Source organism: Ixodes scapularis, unplaced genomic scaffold, assembly GCF_016920785.2.
Source record: "Ixodes scapularis isolate PalLabHiFi unplaced genomic scaffold, ASM1692078v2 PGA_scaffold0__279_contigs__length_252992795, whole genome shotgun sequence".
In the NCBI taxonomy this organism is placed as follows: domain Eukaryota; kingdom Metazoa; phylum Arthropoda; class Arachnida; order Ixodida; family Ixodidae; genus Ixodes; species Ixodes scapularis.
This window is the reverse complement of record NW_024609835.1, coordinates 61,960,280-61,980,336: the sequence shown is the minus strand read 5'-3', so window position 1 is coordinate 61,980,336 and position 20,057 is coordinate 61,960,280. Positions and strand designations below refer to the sequence as shown.

At 45.1% G+C, this 20,057-nt stretch overlaps 1 protein-coding gene across 14 annotated transcripts in view; it reads left to right on the top strand.

The window, feature by feature from the left end:
* LOC8041639 (rho guanine nucleotide exchange factor 11) overlaps window positions 1–20,057 on the top strand; it is a 171,406-nt gene that overhangs the window by 34,080 nt on the left and 117,269 nt on the right. For 5 of the 14 annotated variants that reach the window (XM_040501195.2, XM_029972232.4, XM_029972226.4 and 2 more), the window contains 8 exons: window positions 4,555–4,718; window positions 6,022–6,102; window positions 8,121–8,243; window positions 10,900–10,941; window positions 12,789–12,821; window positions 12,953–12,991; window positions 15,620–15,760; window positions 17,111–17,278. In XM_040501195.2, coding sequence (XP_040357129.2) covers window positions 4,555–4,718; window positions 6,022–6,102; window positions 8,121–8,243; window positions 10,900–10,941; window positions 12,789–12,821; window positions 12,953–12,991; window positions 15,620–15,760; window positions 17,111–17,278 — 791 coding nt within the window. The remainder of the gene's footprint in view (window positions 1–4,554; window positions 4,719–6,021; window positions 6,103–8,120; window positions 8,244–10,899; window positions 10,942–12,788; window positions 12,822–12,952; window positions 12,992–15,619; window positions 15,761–17,110; window positions 17,279–20,057) is intronic. The other 9 variants (XM_029972231.4, XM_029972228.4, XM_040501196.2 and 6 more) reach the window with 4 other exon arrangements.

The following is a 20,057-nucleotide window of genomic DNA, read 5'->3' as shown; positions in this document are numbered from 1 at the left end:
GTACAGAAAGTCGGCGCTTGTTTAACTTGTTCATTCTCTTCGGAGCCGCTTGAGTAAACACGAAGGCAGGTACAAGTAATATTGCCTCTTTCGTTGATAGCCTCAAGAAACACCCCAATGGAGCCCAGAGGGACACTTTGTTGTGGAACCTATGCTGTGCTCGAGCTGGAGAGATTTCAGGAAAAACATGTCATAAGTGAGAGAAACAGCTCTTTTTGATGCGTCTTCCATAGTTGGCATTTCGGACACACACGCCGTGGTGGTCATCGCACACTCGTGAATCACCAGAAGGCCTCACTTCGTCTCCTTTCCCCCTATATTCTTGCGAAGCTGTTTGACCTGCTATGTTTAGGCCTGCTTCCAAGTATATTTTGCAAGGTAATTATGCGACCATCTGTGTCATCATTCGTTTCGGAGTGAAAAATTGATGAAAACGTTCACTGACGAGGGTTGATGACAATTTTGAAAAGCAGTTGATTATACGTTAGAACAATTATTGCAAATAAATTATGCACATCGAAATGCTGAAACGGCGAGTGATGGAAAAATGAAGCACGCTTTGGGTTAAAATTTTTCTAATTTCTCAGTTTACCTTTCTTTTCACTATAGTGTGACAAATAAAATTAATATTGTTTTGGTTTGTGATTTCTTGTGTCCACATTGTTTTGGTTTGCGATTTCTTGTGTCCATTTTTTGTGCTGTAACGGCAAAGTAACGGCGTTACTGTTTTTGCAGTAACTGTAACTGTAACACGTTACTTCTTGAAGCCGATAACTGTAGCTGTAACAGAGTTACTTTTTCCTCCTAGGTAACTGTAACACTGTTACTTTTTACTGGTAAACGTGCCCATGACTGAGCCAATCATTGCTTTGCGCATAAATAACACGGCGAATAATTAGATCGAGAACATGATTCTTCATACAAATGCAATCTTCACAGATGGTATCTTTGTGCGAAGACGTTATCTCTGTCCTGTAAACCGCTGGAGTCATGCTGTCGATCGCGGTGATTGGCCATTTGCGTGCTCTGCGGAAGAGTGTGCCCTCAGGTTTTCTTCATAAACAGTGTGGCTATTACTCGAGTAAATACGGTATATAAAAGAAATTAAATGAACTTACTACACCTTGAAACGCTTGGAGCTAAGCACTCAGAAGAGAGGTTACAGTTTATGTATGTGATCTATAACAGTTTAACTCAAATGAGTCACTCTCCTCGCATAATTCCAGTGTCGCGAGCAAACACTTGATTTATAGACGAAGAAATGATCAAGGAGTTCTACGCATATCATTTATTTAATTTAATTTATTTTCCCCTTAAGGGCCCGGTTAGGGCATTACATAAGGGGAGGGCAGTAGAACGAAGAATGCAATAGCAGACGCAGTAGTAGAATAATAACAGTAACTATAAACAAGAACAGGAGAAATTATACATAATGGGCTAGTAGATTATCGTAAAACACTGTTCCATCAGAGGTGCTGACGATGGAGGATGGCAACTGGTTCCACTGTGTGATGGCATATGGGAGGAATGATTCGTTGAATGAGTTAGTTTTACAAGAAATACGTTTTATTGTACAAGAGTTGTTTAGGCGGGAGGATATTCTATCGGGGGGTGAGAGCAGGGCGTTCTTTAGTTCTGGGCAATGATAATAAATTTTATGAAGGAGGCATAAACGGGAGAGTTTCCTTCGAATGAGTAAGGGTATAAACCCGAGTTGACGTTTTAGAGAAGAGACACTGGTGAAGTGGTCATACGATGATAAGATAAATCGGGTGGCTCGGTTTTGTACTGACTCCAGGTGATTGATTAGATAGACTTGATGAGGACTCCAGATTGCAGACGCATATTCTAATTTTGGCCTTACATAAGTTTCATATGCCAACTTTCGGACTTGGGAAGGGGCGTCTCGCAGGCTACGTCTGATGAATCCGAGGGTTTGGGAAGCCTCTGCAGAAACGGCTTCGATGTGAGGTTTCCATGAGAGGTCAGGCGTTAGTCTAAGGCCAAGATATTTATACATTGAAACTGATTCAATCATGTCTTTGTCTAGGGTATAATGAAAGGGTAATTGAGTTTTCTTGCGGGTAAAATGGATTAGCTTACACTTCGATTTGTTAAGCGACATGAGCCATTTTCCGCACCAGTCGATAATTTTTATGAGTTCATTTTGAAGCAAAAGATTATCAGTGTCTGTTAAGATGGTGTTATAAATGACGCAATCATCGGCGGAAAGTCGTATTTTGCAGAAGATGTCATGTGGGAGGTCGTTAATAAAAATTAGAAAAAGCAGTGGGCCAAGGACGGCCCTGAAGTACACCTGAAGTGACGTTTGTTAGCTTTGATTCATGCTCGTTAACAACCATGTATTGCATACGAGACGCGAGAAAGCTGCTAATCCATGAATATGCAAGGGGATCTAAGTTTAGGGATGATAGTTTAGAAAGCAGACGTTGATGGGGAACACGGTCAAATGCCTTCGAAAAGTCGAGAAGTATGGCGTCGGTTTGTATATGGCGTTCTAGGTTAGTCTGCAGTTCATGAACAAATTCACATAGTTGGGTCTCGCAGGAGAACCCTCTACGAAAACCGTGCTGGTGCCTGAAGAAAAAATTATTTGACGTTAGGTGAGTCATGATGTTAGAATACAAGATGTGCTCAAAAAGTTTTGATGCAATGCAGGTTAGAGAGATGGGACGATAGTTCGAGGTGGAAGATCGAGTTCCCTGTTTTTGGACTGGGGCGATCCTCCCAATCTTCCAGTCGGAAGGCAGACAACTCTCGGAAAAAGATTGATTAAAGATGAGACTCAGAATTTCACCGGAAACGTTGGCTGTATTTTTTAAGATCTTTGCATTAATATTGTCCGGGCCTGCTGAGGAAGTGAGCGGTAGTTTTTCTATTTGCTTAACAATACCGGATGAGTTAACAGTAATCAACGACATGGGATCATAACACTCTTCAGGGACAGTTGGAACATTTTGTAGGGATTCAGTGGTAAACACAGAAGAAAAGTAATCGTTAAGCACTACAGGGCACTCCCTCTCCGGTACAGGCTCACCAGCAGTATCCTTCAGGTTGATATTTACGTGGCCACTTTTAGGTGACATAAGCTTCCAGAATTGTTTTGGATTATTTTGCAATATTGCGGGCAAGTCCTGGGGAAAAAAATTTAATTTTAGATAGCTTAATGGTTTTGGTATAGTTTTTGAGCGTTGTGTAATAAGCGTCGTAACAATACATTTAAATTTTCGTCCTTCCCCAGAACAATAACTGCATGGAATAAGTTGCCAAGAATTACTGTTGATGGTGTGAAAGTCAATGCATATATTGCAAATTTGAGACTTGTGCCTTTGTAAAAATATTTTGTAGCTATTGAACTTGATCTCTTCTTGGTGATATGTTACTTTTTTTGCTTTGTTGTATTGCTGTCCCTAATGTTTTTCTCTCTTTTTATAATGTCCACTCCTGCTTGGACTCGGATGTGTCTGCAGTGTTAATAAATAGTAAAATAAAAAATAAATACTAAGTAAATATGGGTTTTCTGGCTTACGCTTGTTACTTGGCAAGTTTCTTGAGTTGTCGTTTGTCCTGCTCTACTTCTGCCGTGACCATGTCTCAAGGCGGCCCAACAGCTGTGACGCTTTCAGAGGTGGAACAGCTGCGCCATCCTGCGCCATGTTGCGGAAACTGCGCCACAGTCAATACCTCGCGCCATTATGCACCAAATCGTCAAACGTGCAACAAAAAAATTGTATTTTGTCTTGGTTTCGGTTTCTTTCGACTCGATTGGCAACAATGAGCGCGTTTACTCGGGGGTCGAATTCCAAGCGCTACACCATCTGCGACTGGATTGTTATTCTTCAACCATAAGCGGTTAAGCAAGTCGGCCGAGGTGAGGTCGAGTCGTTAAACGTCGGATTGCCTGATGCTCTGCGGCCCAGGTTCCGGACGTCAGCCAGTTGAAAACAAATGAGCAAAAGATTCCATTTTGTACTTCATCATTACAAGTTGGAACCGCATTCACTCAAGATAAATCGTGATTTGATAGAAATGAAATAGGATAAACTCGAAATTTGTTACTCTGTTCCTCTGCAGAGCTACACGTTCACTGCTTACGCACGTCACATGGTGCGCACATATAATTGCTATGTCGGGCACGTGTGGGTTGTGCGATAAGCAGTGCTGGTTTGCATTATGAGCTGCTAAAATCCACTCAGAAAATATCAAGGACACTATCTCCAGAAACATATGGTACTTGCTTTTTGATTCTCATAAAGTTTCATGTTTTCACATCTGTTACACTGTTATCCCATCTACCGAGGCCCCTAACCACTCATGTTCATCTGTGCTGCGGAGCACAATTGAAATTGCTCCCGTGCTCGTCTAAGACACAAGCTAAAGTGCAATGAAAACAGATCTGGGCTGCTCCTAGCCTGCTCCAGAATGTAGTTTCACCATTTCATAACCTGCTCCAAAACAGCCGTTTCAGCTGCTCCCGTGGCTGCTCCCAAGCACATTTCACGAGTTCCACCCCTGCGCTTTGCATATTTGCAGCTGGCGCACATGTGGCCTTAACCCTCTTGGGACCACCCTTGGTGGATCGAGGTGGCGGGGCCAACCACGCGGCACCTCCGACACCTTCACACACCCCGTCCGGACACCACAATGTGACCCCCAAGGCTCACTCGGAAAGAATCACAGGTCCAAAGCCGGTTGATGTGAGTATTCCTCTGTTCTGTGGTGTTTGTTGGCAGTCCACACTGGGGGCAGTGTAGAACCCCAATCAGTGGAGAATGTGCGTAAATAAGCAATCTTTAAGCCTTGCTGCAGGTTTGATTGTAGTTACCATGTTACGGACTGCATCCTGTTTCAACAAAAACAGCTGTGCCCTACAATAGCCAGAGAATGATAAATAGTTTTGTTCAAAATCCCTTTGATACCCACTAAACAAAAAAATGTGTATGAAGAATTAAGGCAACACCCAATTACTTTTTTGCTGCAGAGTTGTGCCTTTGCAGGTAAAAACCAACAAAGTCAAACTAAAATCGGGAGGCCAGCACATTGTTTCAAAACATGACATCGGGGACTCTGGAAGACCCTGGGTTGTTCCAGTCCCGGCAAATAGACTTAATTCCTTTTTTTATTAAGATATTTTTGGCATTTTACTGGTTACAAAAATTATATTTCACGAGTTCAGAGTTATTTTAATGATGAAAATGTGCTTCAAAGGGCTTATTGCTTTTAAAATGTTGAGTTCTGTCTTGTCATTGCATGTAAGCGAGGAAAAGAGAGCTGGGGCAGCTCTAAGCAATTAATTGTTGACAGGCATCATTTTAAGCCACAGATATTTTTTCTCGATTACTGGACCTTACTAGGTCATGCTTCTGCAACTATCTAGGCTTGCATAAAAGAGCACATCAGATGCCCTTCAGTCAGGTCTGATCAAAAGAGTGTCGAACACAATTCTTTGAGATAAAAGCTGCTAATATAATGGAGATTCTGTCTTCCTAATGACGGATAAGCGGGATGTCGTCATAGTATTCCTATTGTTATGATATCTACGCTCTAGCGAGTGACCCCGATTAGTTGCGATTTGATGAGTTCATTTCGTTTGTTTAGCAACTTTTTACTGAGTGCTGCTCCACATTGCTTGGTCTTCAATAGCAGCTGTTGTACCATCTCCTTCTGTTCCAACCCCCTAGGAAATTAAAAAAAAAAAAAATTAGAATTGTTTTTTTTGCTACAATGTCATGCTTGTTTGCACATGGAGTCTCGCTAATATAAAGGTGCATCTCTCAAGCTAAAATCGCGTTTCTGCTGTCTAAATTCAGACGGTACAAAGAGAAGTTTAATCACTTCATAATCTATTGGTGAAGATGGTAGTATACACTGTATATGGGAGATAATTAAATATAGGTATGCCCAGGTAAATATCAGAAAACCAGCATGAAAGGAATCAGTGTCAGACATAAGATTAAGCCATTGCAACTGGCTCACTCTGAGCACCTGTTGGGGTTTCAGCCTGAGAAGCAGCAGGAGTGTACCAACATCTCATACCTGACCATCAAGAAGATGCTGGAGCAAGAACAGGCCTACCTAGAGGTAGGTCTTGTTCGGCGCCAGATGACATGCATCGTCTATACCAGGGGTTGGCAGCCCGTGGACCGCGTGCGACCCACGAGACAGTTTTATGTAGCACCCAGCGCGACACGAGAAAAGCAGCCGCCCCCCCTCCCCTCTCCTTTGCTGCTTCCTTACACAGACTCGAGGACCACATGGCAGTTTTGACCTCAAATTGGGGTTAAACAGGAACAAGCATCGCTTCCAATTGGCTTTGTTCGTTATCCCCATACTTGGACAGAGCACGTATTCACTTCCTTTTCGCCTTTCCTTTGCCTGCTTCCCCTTTCCCCCTCCCCTCACCACCCCTTTCCCGACTTTCCGTTTAACCCCCTCCGTGACGGCTCCGTAAAGACTCGGCCCACTGCTGCAAAAGGTTGCCCACTCCAGGTCTACACAACACAAAACAGGCTTTACATGCTCACCCCTGAGCATAAGGGTCCTCGGGAGAAGACGCTATGGGACATTACAATGACAGATGCACTCTTGCAAATGTTTTTTTACAGCGATAGCTGCTATGGGCTGTTCGCACCACTGGAAATGACGTCCATTGTCATCGTCATCGTAGTAGGGCGTCCGGCATAAATATCGACAAACGCTTTAAAGAAGGAAAAATAAACGCCGCCACCCTCAGGATTTGATTCTGGGTCCGCTGCTTGTGAAGCGGGTGCATTGCCGCAGAGTTGCGCCACAGCTTTGACAATCCATTTTATACAGAATATTTGAGGAGCATACAGGCGCTTGTGAGTCTCGTGTAGTGCCCGCTAGATGACCACAGTTGCTGCGGTGTCGCAATTAAAAATTCATTGTCATTCCTAATTAATTCCAAATTGAATCGGAGTTACTTGTTGAAATTAATAGCTTCGGCTCTACCCCATGTCACTAATCGTGGGCTCTGCACGCAAAGGCAACGCCAAACGAAGAGAGAAAGGGCGAGCTCTAGGAAGGCTGGACGGGAGAGGAGGGCAACGCAGGGGCAAGGGGAGAAAGGGGAGCTCCAGGAATGTCGGAGAGGAGGTTTCTCTTATCTTCCCCAGTCTTCCTACTGATTACCGTTTCTCCCCTCGCCTGGCGTTGCCTATGCCTGTACCACACGCAACCGGTGACATAGAGTATAGGTGGCGCAAGCTACCGCCCGATCAAAAGGGTTCAGCCATATCTGTCCATCCATATTCATCCATCCAGTAACACCTAGAAGACAAGGCCCGCACACTCTTTCATCGTTAGTGGATCCCCGAGCTGCCTCAAGCGGTAGACGTGCTGCATCTTAACTTTCGCAGCAGGTGCGTGCGTCTTGGCGTCGACGCCAGCATCGCTGCGTGCTAGTGTCAATGCCAAAAGATGCTCTAACAGCAACACCGAAAGCTTGTTGGGAGACGCCGAAAGATGTTCTGGCAGCGACACTGATGCATCTCATCGTTCGTTGCAGGGAGAACAGTGAGGTGCATGCTTGTAAGAACGAAGCCAAAAGGCTCTGCTGTCAAGACGTGAATGCGACACCGATGCCGAGCGACTTCGCATGATGTATCGCTGTGACCATACCGTAAATGAGCGCGAGACCGCTCATATTTTACTTTTACGAAGAAAGTCACCTATGTCAAAACACTTCAGGTGTTGGATATGTGGGACGAAGGCCGTAGAAAAATCTACGTCCGCAAGAATGATTTTGATGGCAGAAAGTTTTTTCGATGCGACTTGATGAGCTATCTTTTCTTTCTGCGACTATGACACGGACGTACATAGGCAGACACGAGTAGGTATGGTCACGTGCCAAGTATTGCAGCTGTTTTAATTTCTCATACTAGCGGCAGTAAAACTACATTGAACAAAAGAAGTCTTTGCCCCTTGCTTTCAGGAAGAGAAAAAACAAAAAAACATTGACTAGCTTTTGGCTACTTTCATTACTTTTGTGCAGACAGTTGACCAGATTTTGTTTTTTCGATTTTAGACCCGAAAATTCTGGCTACTGGCGTAATCGTAAGCGATTTTATTTGGTACAGCAAATGATGATGGACTACAACAAGACATCCTCGGAGAAGAACCAGGCAGAGATGCAGAATGCCAAGAAGCGCATCGCCAGCCTGGAAAAGCAGCTACACAGCCGCAAGGGGTCGCACAATGAGGTATGAAGCTCTGCTCTCGACTCGGACTCGCAATGCGAATTACAACTGTTGCCTCTGGTGAATTGCATTGCTTGCAGTGTGATTTTTGACTCAACAAAAGGAGGGGAAAGCGATGCCACAATTGGTATATATGGGCCGCATTCATCCTAATGCTGGAGCATTAACTTCGTCTTTGTTTCGCAAGCTCCAGAGCAACCTGGTTCATTCGGGATGTTCGAGAGAAGTCTTGCAAGCCCAAGTTTTGTTAGTAGTGGACTCCCATTAAACGAAACTCGCTTAAACGGAAAATTCGGATAAACGGAACTCTAAAGGTTGTTTCGGTTGGTTTCCTATGTATTTAATGATAAATTCTTCGGGTAATCGGAACCCCCCTTTTTGCTTACTTCGGTTAAACGGGACCGAAACCGAAACTACCCATGGCGACCGCGGACATCGGAAATAGCTACAGCAGTCTTACAACCATGGAGTACGCAATAGCCAAGACTGAGGACACTTTAAAGGAAAAGGGGTTGTGTTAGAACAAAATTTATACAAATATTATTATAAAAAAAAAAAAAGTTGTTAGGCTAGGTGACGCGAGGTGCCGCTCGTTACAAAGGGTACGGGGGGTACGGTACAGCCATTCATCCATCCATCCAAGCCATTATACAGTGTAGACCGCATATAACGTATGTCGCGGGAGTCGCGAAAATCCGCACTATAAGCGGTACCGCGTTATAACCAAAACATCAATTTTTCAGGCCAAAATACATGCCATGAGACAACCTACCTTTGTAAAAGAATTTATTTTATGTTAGATGAAAAATAAAGCTTAGTTTGAGGAAAGTCTTTATTACACCAGACTAGTACACATCTCTCTCAAGTGTGTCACACATTTTGAAAGAAATAAGCGGCTTTTGCCTGGCGCAGCCTTTTAACGGCGTCGCGGGTTGCGGACGGACGTTGCGAGCGTTCAGGATTGCTAACCCTAATCACTTTTCTCCGGAGATGAAAACGCGTGAAAATTCGCATCCTTCATACGGTACGCGCCAGTAATACCTTGAACTTGAGCACAGGCATGAAATGCTCCAAATAAAAAATCCGGGCGATGTTCGAAAACACAAATGCTTAGAAAGCACCACTTTAGCCGAAGTAAACAAACACGACGACACGGGCGTTTCTGCCGTCTTGAAAGCGCCACCACATCACCGCACGAGTAGGTGGATCTTCCCTTCAAGTACGTGCTGGGTTATCATAGCGACACACAACGAAAATTCACTGTCAAGGATAGCGTTTTTACGCGGAACGATGAGATGAACGCCACAACCGACGCCATGTTTGCGGACAGAAGCCGCCGGCCCGCGATTGGCATGCAACGCGCGCGAACACTTCTGGACCTGCGATTGGTCTGTCGTTTCGGTTGTTTGTTTCCAACGCAGCGGAGCGACGCACGCACATGAACGACACGTGCGTGCGTCCTTCCGTCGCTATGGCAAATGAAGCCTCTCTCTTCGCTTCTCCGAGCAACCTCCTTGCCCCGCGAGTGCCGTTTGCGGCTCGCGCCGTTATCTAGTGTCGTACAGGGAAGCGTGCTCGCTGCTCCGGTCGTCGGCGCGGTCGGCGGGCTGTGCCAGAAACCGCACTATAACCGGTATTTCCCTTCGCGCGCCTGCATTTTAAGCGGTATGTAATTACATGGAGTTCTATGGGAGGCGAACCGGTGGTTTAAAAAAACCGCGTTATACCCGGTCCTGCACTATAAGCGGTTACGTTGTAAGTGGTCTATACTGTATTAAGGCAATCCAATCCAGTCTTTCTACCGCCATTAGGGTTAGCGCCTCGTCTGTTGCGCGTCACGTTTACCATCGAGTACACAAACCAGCGTCCGCTTGCCGTGTTGTGATGGAAGCGGTAAAAAAGCGGCCGCACCAAGCGATCTCGCTTGCTACGAAAATGAAGATCCTTCAAGAGCTGGATCGTGGTGACCTCTCGAAGACGGAGATCGCAAGGAAGTTCGATATCCCGAAGTCTACACTCTCAAGGATATCAAAGGACAAAGAAAAGATTCAAGACGCTGTAAAGCGCGGAAGCTTTGCCACCGACCGAAGGAGGATGCGAAAGACGCCTTTTGAGGAAATAGAGAACGTCCTTTTTCTCTGGTTTAAGCGCGCGCGAAGTGCTAATTTCCCGATCAGCGGCCCCATCCTCGAAGAAAAGGCTGGAGAGATTGCGTCTCAGTTGGGAATAGATAACTTCAAAATGAGCGACGGTTGGCTCAGCCGTTTTAAAAAGCGCCACGGCCTAGTCTTTAAGACTATTTCTGGGGAAGGTGCAGCAGTCAACAGAAACCTTTGTACCTCCAAGGCATGCACACCTACTTCGTCAAAAAGCGATTACAAAATGCAAAACAAACTACCATTACCTCTTTTTTCTAGTCAGCTACATTAGCTGGACATCATGCTTGTGAAATAAAGTCATATTTCACTCATTTTATGTGCTTTGCTTTAATGAAACTTCTGATAAACGGAACAAATTTTTCTGTCCCTTCGAGTTCCGTTTAAGAGGAGTCCACTGTAATCGTTAGTTGCACCACCTATGCAGGGGTCTGTGTGCCTGTATTTGAGGGCTGACTAATAATGCCATTTGCATATCAAATGACTTTCTTAAATTTTTCCAGAAGTTGCCAGGTATGCTCTCCTGTCTCCCTTTGATTACTAATGTAAGGATTTTGTATCATCTCATTATTGTTGTACTCTAGATTCAGGATGCAGTGGATGTGTTACTGCAAAAACCAACAAAAGGTATCAATTGCTTTTTAACAGATAGATTGTTTCCTGCAAAAATTGGTCAAAGGAATCCTGATAACTTTTTAAGACTCGAGGAGTTCCGCAGAACCAGAGTTTGTCCCATCCGCAATTTTCATTATTGGCTCCTGTGTTGCATGCGTTTGTGGCGGGGGCCTCGATTCGGTCGGTGGTGTTTTCCTTATGATTTTGTGTTGTCACAGCCTGAAAGGTCGCCGACCCCACATTGTTTATTGTTTATCTCTTCACCTCGATGGGGTGGGTGTTCTCTTAGTAATTTTGCTTTCTTCCCGATATATGTTTCTGGGTGATTTTATGATGTAGGTAAGATTTCCTCAACCAGGGGGTCTTACCTATGCTATGCTTAAACAAAAGAATAAAGAAGACATACACGGATGACCACACCCTTTCAGTATTTATTATATCAATGCGCTCAAATGAACTAGTACCTATGCTATGCCCTGTGACATCTCATTTATTTATTTTTTATGTTATGAAGGTGTTGCAGTACTTGATGGCTATACAATGTGAATGAGAAAGGTGATAGTATTAGTTTGTAAAGGGGCACCCGATAGGGCGGTTTCTCCAGACTCCTGTTTCCGTTAACCACCAGTGGGCATGCTGGGGAACCCCTAGTGCCATTTTCCTCTTTGGTTTGCACCTTACCAATGATCAATTAGTGTCCTTTTCAAGTTGGTCCAAAAATAAAAGGCTCGGCACATCATTCCTTCAATGACAACACTTTGGAAGCAAGATTAGGGATCTATGCAAGTCATGCAAGCCATGTTCACTTCACCCTTTAGCCACCAAGGTCATCCCAGTGTGTCTGTTGGAGACTTCCTTGTCGCTGACAGGCTGTTTGGGCAGCTGCTGGCTCGCCTCGACTCATAGCAACTGTCAATGTGTGTTAGAGCAATCAAATAGTCAGCCTTTGCTGCTTTCTGTCGCAAGCCACTCATGGCACAAATGAACTTTGACTGAACTGAAAAGTGCTGTAGCCGTGCAAGAAGACATTGAGCATTGGTTTACCTGCATGGATTGTCATAGGACTTTGCCTAAAAGTAACAGGTCTGCCCGAGAAAACATTGGCAGGTTTTTTGCGGCACATTAATGAACCGTTTATAGCAGAACATCGGTATTTCACCGAAATAATGCTCCTGTGGTAAAGGCAAGATGTGAAAGTTTCAGCTTAATAGATCACCTGAATCAAAAGTTGGGAGCAATTTCTTCAGTGTTTGGATGAAAGGCCACCATGTTTCGTCGGCAACTGGTGGCGCCAGCTGTCGTTTGCTTGCATGACAGCCACCTACTTGACACTGTCACGATTCACAGAGGTGTGCTAGGTGTCTTTCACTTGCACGACGATGTTAGGGTAGTTTCCACACAGACATCACTGCATGGAACTGGTAACTAGTGCCATTTATCACCCATAGCATTTAAATTCAGCTCCTTTCCCATCGCCCCAAAATAAACAAAACGGAACACTTTCAAATGACTCAAGATTTTCAGGAACTCACTTGAAATTTTTGATTCAGGTAGCATATCGGGCTGAAACTTTCTCGTCCTGCCTTCGCTGCTTGGGCTATCTTCCAACCAAAAGTTTTGAGCACTCTGTGACGTGCATTGGTTTGGACGTTGCGAAAAACCACCGAACGTGTTCTCGGGCCTATCATGTTGATGTCTCTGGGAAACCTCCCTATAGGTGCGAGTGTCCAAAGCCCGCTAACCAAACATTCTTGTCTTTCTCTTCTCTTCCTAACAGTATTCACAACACTTTCCTGCTTTAAACCTAGGGGTGAGCCTTCAGAATTTGCAACGTACGATAGAAAGCTGGTTGAACTTGGGAGACTACTCCCAAATAGAAAATGCTATGCTATGCATTTCAGTATTCCTGCATGTTTTAATCTTTTGCATGGTTATTTTCAGTCCACATTCTCCTTCACCAGGTTTGGATCGGTACGAAAGGTACGCCCAGTTAGGACCCTGTCAAAAGATGCTAAACACTTTGCTAAACTAAGAATGTCACTCACTGTGTGTAGAGCAGTTCCGGGGGTATCGTGAGACAAACGGAGATGGATGTCAATATATCAGCTCATGAGTACAGAAACCAATTCAAATTTCGCTCTCGCAAAAGAAAATATATGTAATGTTGGGGTTGATAATTTGTCTGTGTGCATTTAATAAAGGGATGCTGAAACGAAATCTGGCAGCAGGAATCCAGGTGAGGGAAAGTGTCATTGCACATAGGGCCATCCTTAAATCCAATTTTGAGTAAAAGCAATGTCATTTCTCTACAAGTGTGATATTTTAAATACACTTTATGAGTACTAGGGAAGTGGGCATGCACAAAGCTTTACCTCCATATAAAGTAAGTCATACACTCGAGAGACTTTGTTTTCTGAAGCTCGCTTTTTTAGCAATCTTTTGTTAATTGCTGTCCTCCCCCATCCACCCATTGACCCCCATCCACCCATTGCTTGTGTTGGCCATATTTTCTGCTTTTCTTTCCGTTTCATGACAGTGCACATCATTGTTTGTGTGGCTTGGTTTTCTGCTTTTTGGTTTGCTTGGTTCTGCTTTCAGCATTAAATAGCATTGTCTTTCAGGAATCTCCTGCTTGTGAAGTTGCAGTCTGGTGATTGGTGTTTTTAGTTTTTTTTTTGCTTTTTTGCATTTATTCATTCATGTGTCTGTGTGTGTGCCTTTTTTTTTCTCTCATTAGTACTATTTTGGCTGTTGCAATTGGGCTTGTGTCCGACGCTTCTGTGTTGTTTTGTGTTGCGCTTGATGTTTGCATTACCCTTGTTTTGTCACATCACCCCCTCAACCTCCTGCCGGGTTCAATACAAAGGTTACTGTATGCAACGAATGAAGAAAATAAGTTATTAAGCAAGTCCGGATGACTCTCCTAATGGTCAGGGTGTCTACCACTGAATAAAATTGAATTGTCAGGGAATTTGCTTCTAGTGCGAAGAGTAACGAATGTTGTGAGAGGTGGTTACGTTTTCAAATAAATATTAGCTTATTTCACTCCTTCACATGCCTTTCACGTGCACTCCTACGTGCATTTAGAAGTCCCGAACAAAAAAGTACAGTGTATCTGAAGCTTGTCGATACGAAATCACTAATCATGCAAGCACCATTGGAGGATTGAAGCAGGGATCTTGTTGTTTTTCTAAGTTCATGAACGGTCGCAATCTACAGTGGCATGCAGTTGCCAATGACAGATTCGGATCTTTCTCTTTTTTTTTTTTTTTTTCAAATCCGCCGATAGACTTTTTCAAAATATTTTTAGCTAGCTTGGCAAAGTTTGGGTATTCAAAAACGTAACCATGGTGGGCACCCTGAAAGAATAAATTAATGCGGGTCATACATTTTGGTTTCTGGGTAAAGCCTAGTTCACACACACACTTGCATTTGAGCGTAACCGGGCACGTTGCGGTCCCTCGTGATCGCGAGGAGAAACTGGCACGCTGGCACCACTTATCCGATAGCCCTGGTACTACTTATGACCTGACTGAAGGTTTTGCAGTATTTGCAAGATCGAACAGAAGTACAATCTATTGAAAATATTTGATAAAGGGTTTCGCGTTTTCGAATTAATTCGAAAGCTCCAAAAAAACACTTGCCGTTAAAATTTTCTACATATTGGATTTATCCAAAAAAACTTCAAATTTCAAAGCCACGATTACGAGGGCAAGATAAAAAGCGAGAGAGTTTGTATTTTTAAATAAAGTTTGTCAAAGCACAGGGATAATAACCTCCCAAAAAAATCAATTCAGATTTTTTTTTTTTTAACTTGACAAAAAGGAGTTTTTTATTTATCTTGTCAAGTTTCGCTCAGTATGATATGGACCAACATACTTTTAGACCACGGTCTACAACAATAAGCCACCGTTTTGGATTCCAGTTTTGACCGTACTGTTTGTGCTTAGAGGGAGGAATGGTAGTGCTTTTATAAGAGTAAAAGATGTGAACCCATAGATCTCATAGGGGGAAGTGCAGCTGAAGGTTTTGTGCATACGTAAGTTGGACTGTTTAAGACTACCGACGTTTATCGAAGTAATACTTGCTTTTGAGATTTGTCGTGGGCCAGTTAGTACTGCCGAGCGCAAGGGCACCAGTGTCAAACGCAAGCGCAGAAATATCTTTCGATATTGGCGATTCTTTCTTTAAATTTGGCATACGTCATTAATCTAGAGATTTTTATTTGAGAAAAATAAGAACGGAGTAAGAGGGAGCGCAATACATTCAGTCACGCTCGTGCGCAAGTGTGTGAACTACAGTCACTGACAAGGTGAGAACAGCGGGGAAGAGCTTCAGCTGTCCCGCCTGCGGCGCAATCTTTTTACCTTCAACGGCGCTTTGACGTCTCGTGCACCTTGAGCACGCGTGGATAGCCAAAGTGCGGTCAAATGCCGAAGGCATTTGACCGCACTTTGGCTATTCGAACTATGACCGCACTTTGGCTATTCGAAACGCGCCCCGCCGGTCTCATTTTGTAGGTGAATATAGCCTAAAGAGTGGTATGTGGCACATTGACCGACATTAACTGACAAGGACACCCACCTTACCCCGTCCACGCGGTTCCAGTACCCCCACCCCCACCACCAGCGGGGCTCCGGTCTTCCCAGCCCCTCCGGACGTCGAGGCACGGAGGGTTCAGAGGGCCTGAGGTCGCTCTCGTTCCACGTGTCTTCGGGCCAGCCCAAGGCCCAGCCCGTGCATCACCAGGTTGGTGCAGGGCCGACCTTGCGGGGAGCCCAGTTTGAGAACCCCTGGTCTAGAGTTTCTAACTGTCCTCCAAGGTCACTAGGCATTTCCTCAAAACTAAAGAGAGACTGGGAACCCTTGCCATTGTGTCTGTGATATTTTACAGTGAACAACCCACGACAGCGCTGCCGTCAAGCTCGTCACAGTTGTGGGTCACTGTGTAAGCACCTGCAGGGAGCAGAGTAGTGCAAGCTTGAGTGCCATCCCTCAACAACTAGCCATGAATGCCACAAAGGCTCCAACTTTGCATGCAAACGTTCGAAGAATAGGAGACCACACTTTGCTTTCTTACTGCACGGTACACAGTCTGAAAGCTGTTTTTGACAACATATACACTTGCTTTATAAAAACACACTTCTAATAGTTCTTAACCAAAATTGACCCAAGTGGCAATGATTGCGTCTTGACACACTCACGGATGCTCAAAAAGTCTCTGAAACCTATGTTTCAGCTACAAATACCGAGCAACCCAGTGCTTTCTTTTCTCTGCTGGCATGCGTTGTCTGCTACAAACACCTGGTTTTCTGCCCCCCGCAAACTTTTCTAGAGTATGCAGTTTTTACCAGACTACTTTCAGAATGTTCTTGTTCCGCTACCTTCACGTAAAGGTAGTCGTGCAAACTGTATAGGCAGCTTCCTATTTTCAGTTTGCCATTGTTTTAAAATACAAATGAACTGATACATTTGGCCATTGCAATGTGCCTAGCATCTCGATTCTAGAATTTTTTCAGAGCGCACGTAACTGAGGCAACCATGTGACCAGTGCCGACCAATTCAAAACTTTGGGCATTCACCCTGTCATATACATTTGGCCATTGCAATGTACTAGCATCTGGATTCTAGAACTTTTTCAGAGCACACGTGACGGAGGCTACCAGGTGACCACTGCCGACCAATTCAGAACTTTGGGCCTTCGCTCGGTCGTCAATATTTGTGGATCGAAGGATTGAGCTACTGTGCTTCCTTGAGGAACATATACAAGGGCACTATATTGGGCACCAACATTTCTCTGCATTGTTGCCAAGGCTAGCATAGTTACCACAGTCATGCAACCTGGCATTACTGCGAGAGCTTGTGGCTTTGTCTCGTGGCTCATTTCTGCATGCTTTTGTGCAAAGGAGACAGCAAATAAAGCCATGCTCTGGCACAACTGGCTCTGACAGCGTCGGAGCACTGCATAAGCTACGCTGACCTTGAGACACAGCACAAAAGCGGTGGCTTTGATCTTAGAACCAACGTCCTTGGCATTGGTCACCATCCCCACCTGGTCTCACCGCTCGGCACTGAGCGACTTGCATTGCTTTGCTCTAGGTATCCGCTCCCCAGCTGGGCAAGGGGGACTGGGCCCACCACGGGCACGGCCGCAGAAGCGTCCCCGGCAAGGGCAGGCCGCTGGGAAGGTCCACAGAAGCCCGGTCGCAGCTGGGCAGCTCGGCCTCCCTGGAGAACCTCTCCCGGGCATTGATCGGCAACCCTGGGGTAGGGAGGGGAAAATTGATGACTCCCTCGCCAGGAGTGATGTTTTTAGATTTTTGCACACCGTCTGGTGATAGTTACAAAATTGCAGAGGGGAAGCAAATTGGCTTAGAAGAGCTAAGGAAGGTGTTATACTTTTGGTTTTTAGTTTCTAGGCTAGGTGGCGCAAGCTACCACCCAATATAAAGAATACAGCTGTTAGTATCTATCCATCTGTATGCCTTCGTCCCCGGACTCGCGAGGGACGGCTGAGACTTGCGGCACTTCAAGGGCCCTGAGACTCGACATGGAAGAGAGGCGGAAAGGAGAGCAATGTTTATGGGGGCTATATACCCGCACTCAGATTTTTACGGGAATGAGAGAAAAAGGGTTACAGAGAAACATTGACATGTGACACGACAAAATACAGATTGAAAAAGAATGTCTTTTAAAAGCAAGATTATAGGCAACCAATCTGTAACAAACACCAGGAAATAGTGCATCAAGAAAGACATATACATGCGAGGAACATGGCTGGGTGTCTTCGTTGTCACTCTACTGATTTGGCACTTCTTTAAAAGAAAAATTTGTCAAGGGTCAGAATGTTTTTTGTGTTTATGGCTATGGATTCGTTTGTTACACATTGCTTGTGATTTGGAAAAAGCTTAATGGGCAGCTCCGGTCATAAATGAAACTAAAATAAATGACTGGTACCGCTTTAGTGACACAAAATATGATCACATCCGAAATATGTCAATAGTGAAGCCGCATGCTACTCCACTAAAACCGATTTTTAAAGATGCAACCAGTTGCTCTTTAAAAGGCCCTTGAAACGAATATTGGGTTGGGATAAATCATTTTAAATTGGGATTTTACTAATAGCACATCGTTCAGTGGGCCAAAAGAAAAAAGGTAAAAATTCAAAAGCCTGACTTTCAGTGCGAAAATTTGAAATCACAGCGGACTATTTCGTACATCCTCCCCTTCTTAAGGTCTGTTCACACGATGCATCTTTTAGGCGCGCAACAGTTTTGCGACACTCAAGTTTCGCGAAATGTGCTCGTTCACACGTAACGCTTCACGTGCAACAACGATGACGTTTAGACTCGCGAAAATAGTTTGGGTGTTGACCATAAAGTGGCGCTTCAGTTAAAAGCCAACATCATCATCATCACCATTAGCCATTCAGCGTCGTGTTCTCCATCTCCCGCCACGTTCTAAAAACCGAAGCACCTTCTGCCTGCGATTCCATCGTGCGTGAAGTGGCATGTCGGCACGAAAGCGTAGAGTTGTTGAGGCAGCTCTAATAGTTGTTCTCTGCGACGAGGATGCCCCTCCCAAGGAGAAGAGACCGTGGGTAAAAGAGTACAGGGACCCCGTGAAGGACGCCGATGAGTTGAGACACCGCAAAGCAGCCACAAATACGGGATTACAAGATTGGTAATAGAGATCGAGGGAAGTGTGTAATTGCGCACGAAATAATAGGTTATATCGGTTATACAGTTTTACGGGATACAAACGTTCGAAGTGGAATTTGAAAGGTGCACCAAGATTTCTAAGCTAGGTGACGCAAGCTACCGCCCAATATTAGGGGGCACAGCCGCCAGCATCGCCAGCAGCTCTGCCGCCGCTGGTTCGAACACTCCTCCGTCTCCGCACCGTCCTGTTGTTGGCACGGCACCCACGGCGCTTTCGCCGGGACGGGGCGAGACGCCGGCTGTGTGAATGAGGCCTAATTGTCTTCGTTCATCGCTGGATTTTTTTCCGATATGCTTCTCACTTTTCCTTCAGTGGTGCTTAACGTGATTGCGGAAGCGCCAGCAGTATCCATCGTTCGTGGTTTCGGTTTTTTTCGGATTTAGCTCGGCTACAACACCGGCAGTGAAGTGGTATTCTCAAACAGCTCGCTCCCCCCTCAAAGGCCACGTGAGGGTGTTTCTGATTGGCCATTGGCGGCGCTCTCAGAGTGATTGACAGGACTCGGCAAAGTTTCAGCAAAAGCTTGCTCCAGAAGCAAGGTGTGCGCGCAACTTTACTTGAGACGCGCGCATCCTTTTTGGACTCGTTCAAACGGCAAAACCATTTCGCGAAACTACAATTCGCGAAGCTAGATGCGCGAAAAAAATGCATTGTGCGAACGGGCCTTTAAGCTCTCTGCCTTTTCACTGTGATACATCCTCAGTCCCAATAGCACGTCATCGGGCTTAAACGCACGTCACACGAAACCGGACCTCACTTAGTCTCTTCACCCCTAAGCTGACATTGTGGTGGAAGCTACGCGCTTGCCGGACCAATCAGTTGTTTCCCTTTCATCATTTGACCTCATTCTCTGCGCGTGGTTGTGCGCGAAGGAGCATGATCACGTGGCGAGTCTGGCTGGCCCAACGAGCGCATAGCTTTCACAGCACTGTCGGCTTCGAGGTGAACTGGTTGGGGAAAACAACTTTTGTCTGAATTTGGAGCGACGGGCTAATCTTTTAGGGGGACAGTGGCTCTGTCCGGGTACACAAACGAGATTCCGAGCAAGAGGTGGCCCCCCTCTTTTCGTCTTCTTTAACTGTTTGGTGGAATGCGTGATTTATGAGTTGAGGAGGAAAGCTAAACAGGAAAAAGTTGGAAAAGCGTTTTATGACCCCTTTAACAGGTGGCTAGCGGGTTAGCTTTTAGCGAAGCAACACTGGGCGACGTGTACCGCAGCACCCCTCTGACGTCACGTCGCGGTAGTGCTGCGGTTTATTCTACTCATTGTACCAGGTACCACAGCATCCCCGTGACATAGCATCGCGGCTGTACAGCTGATGGT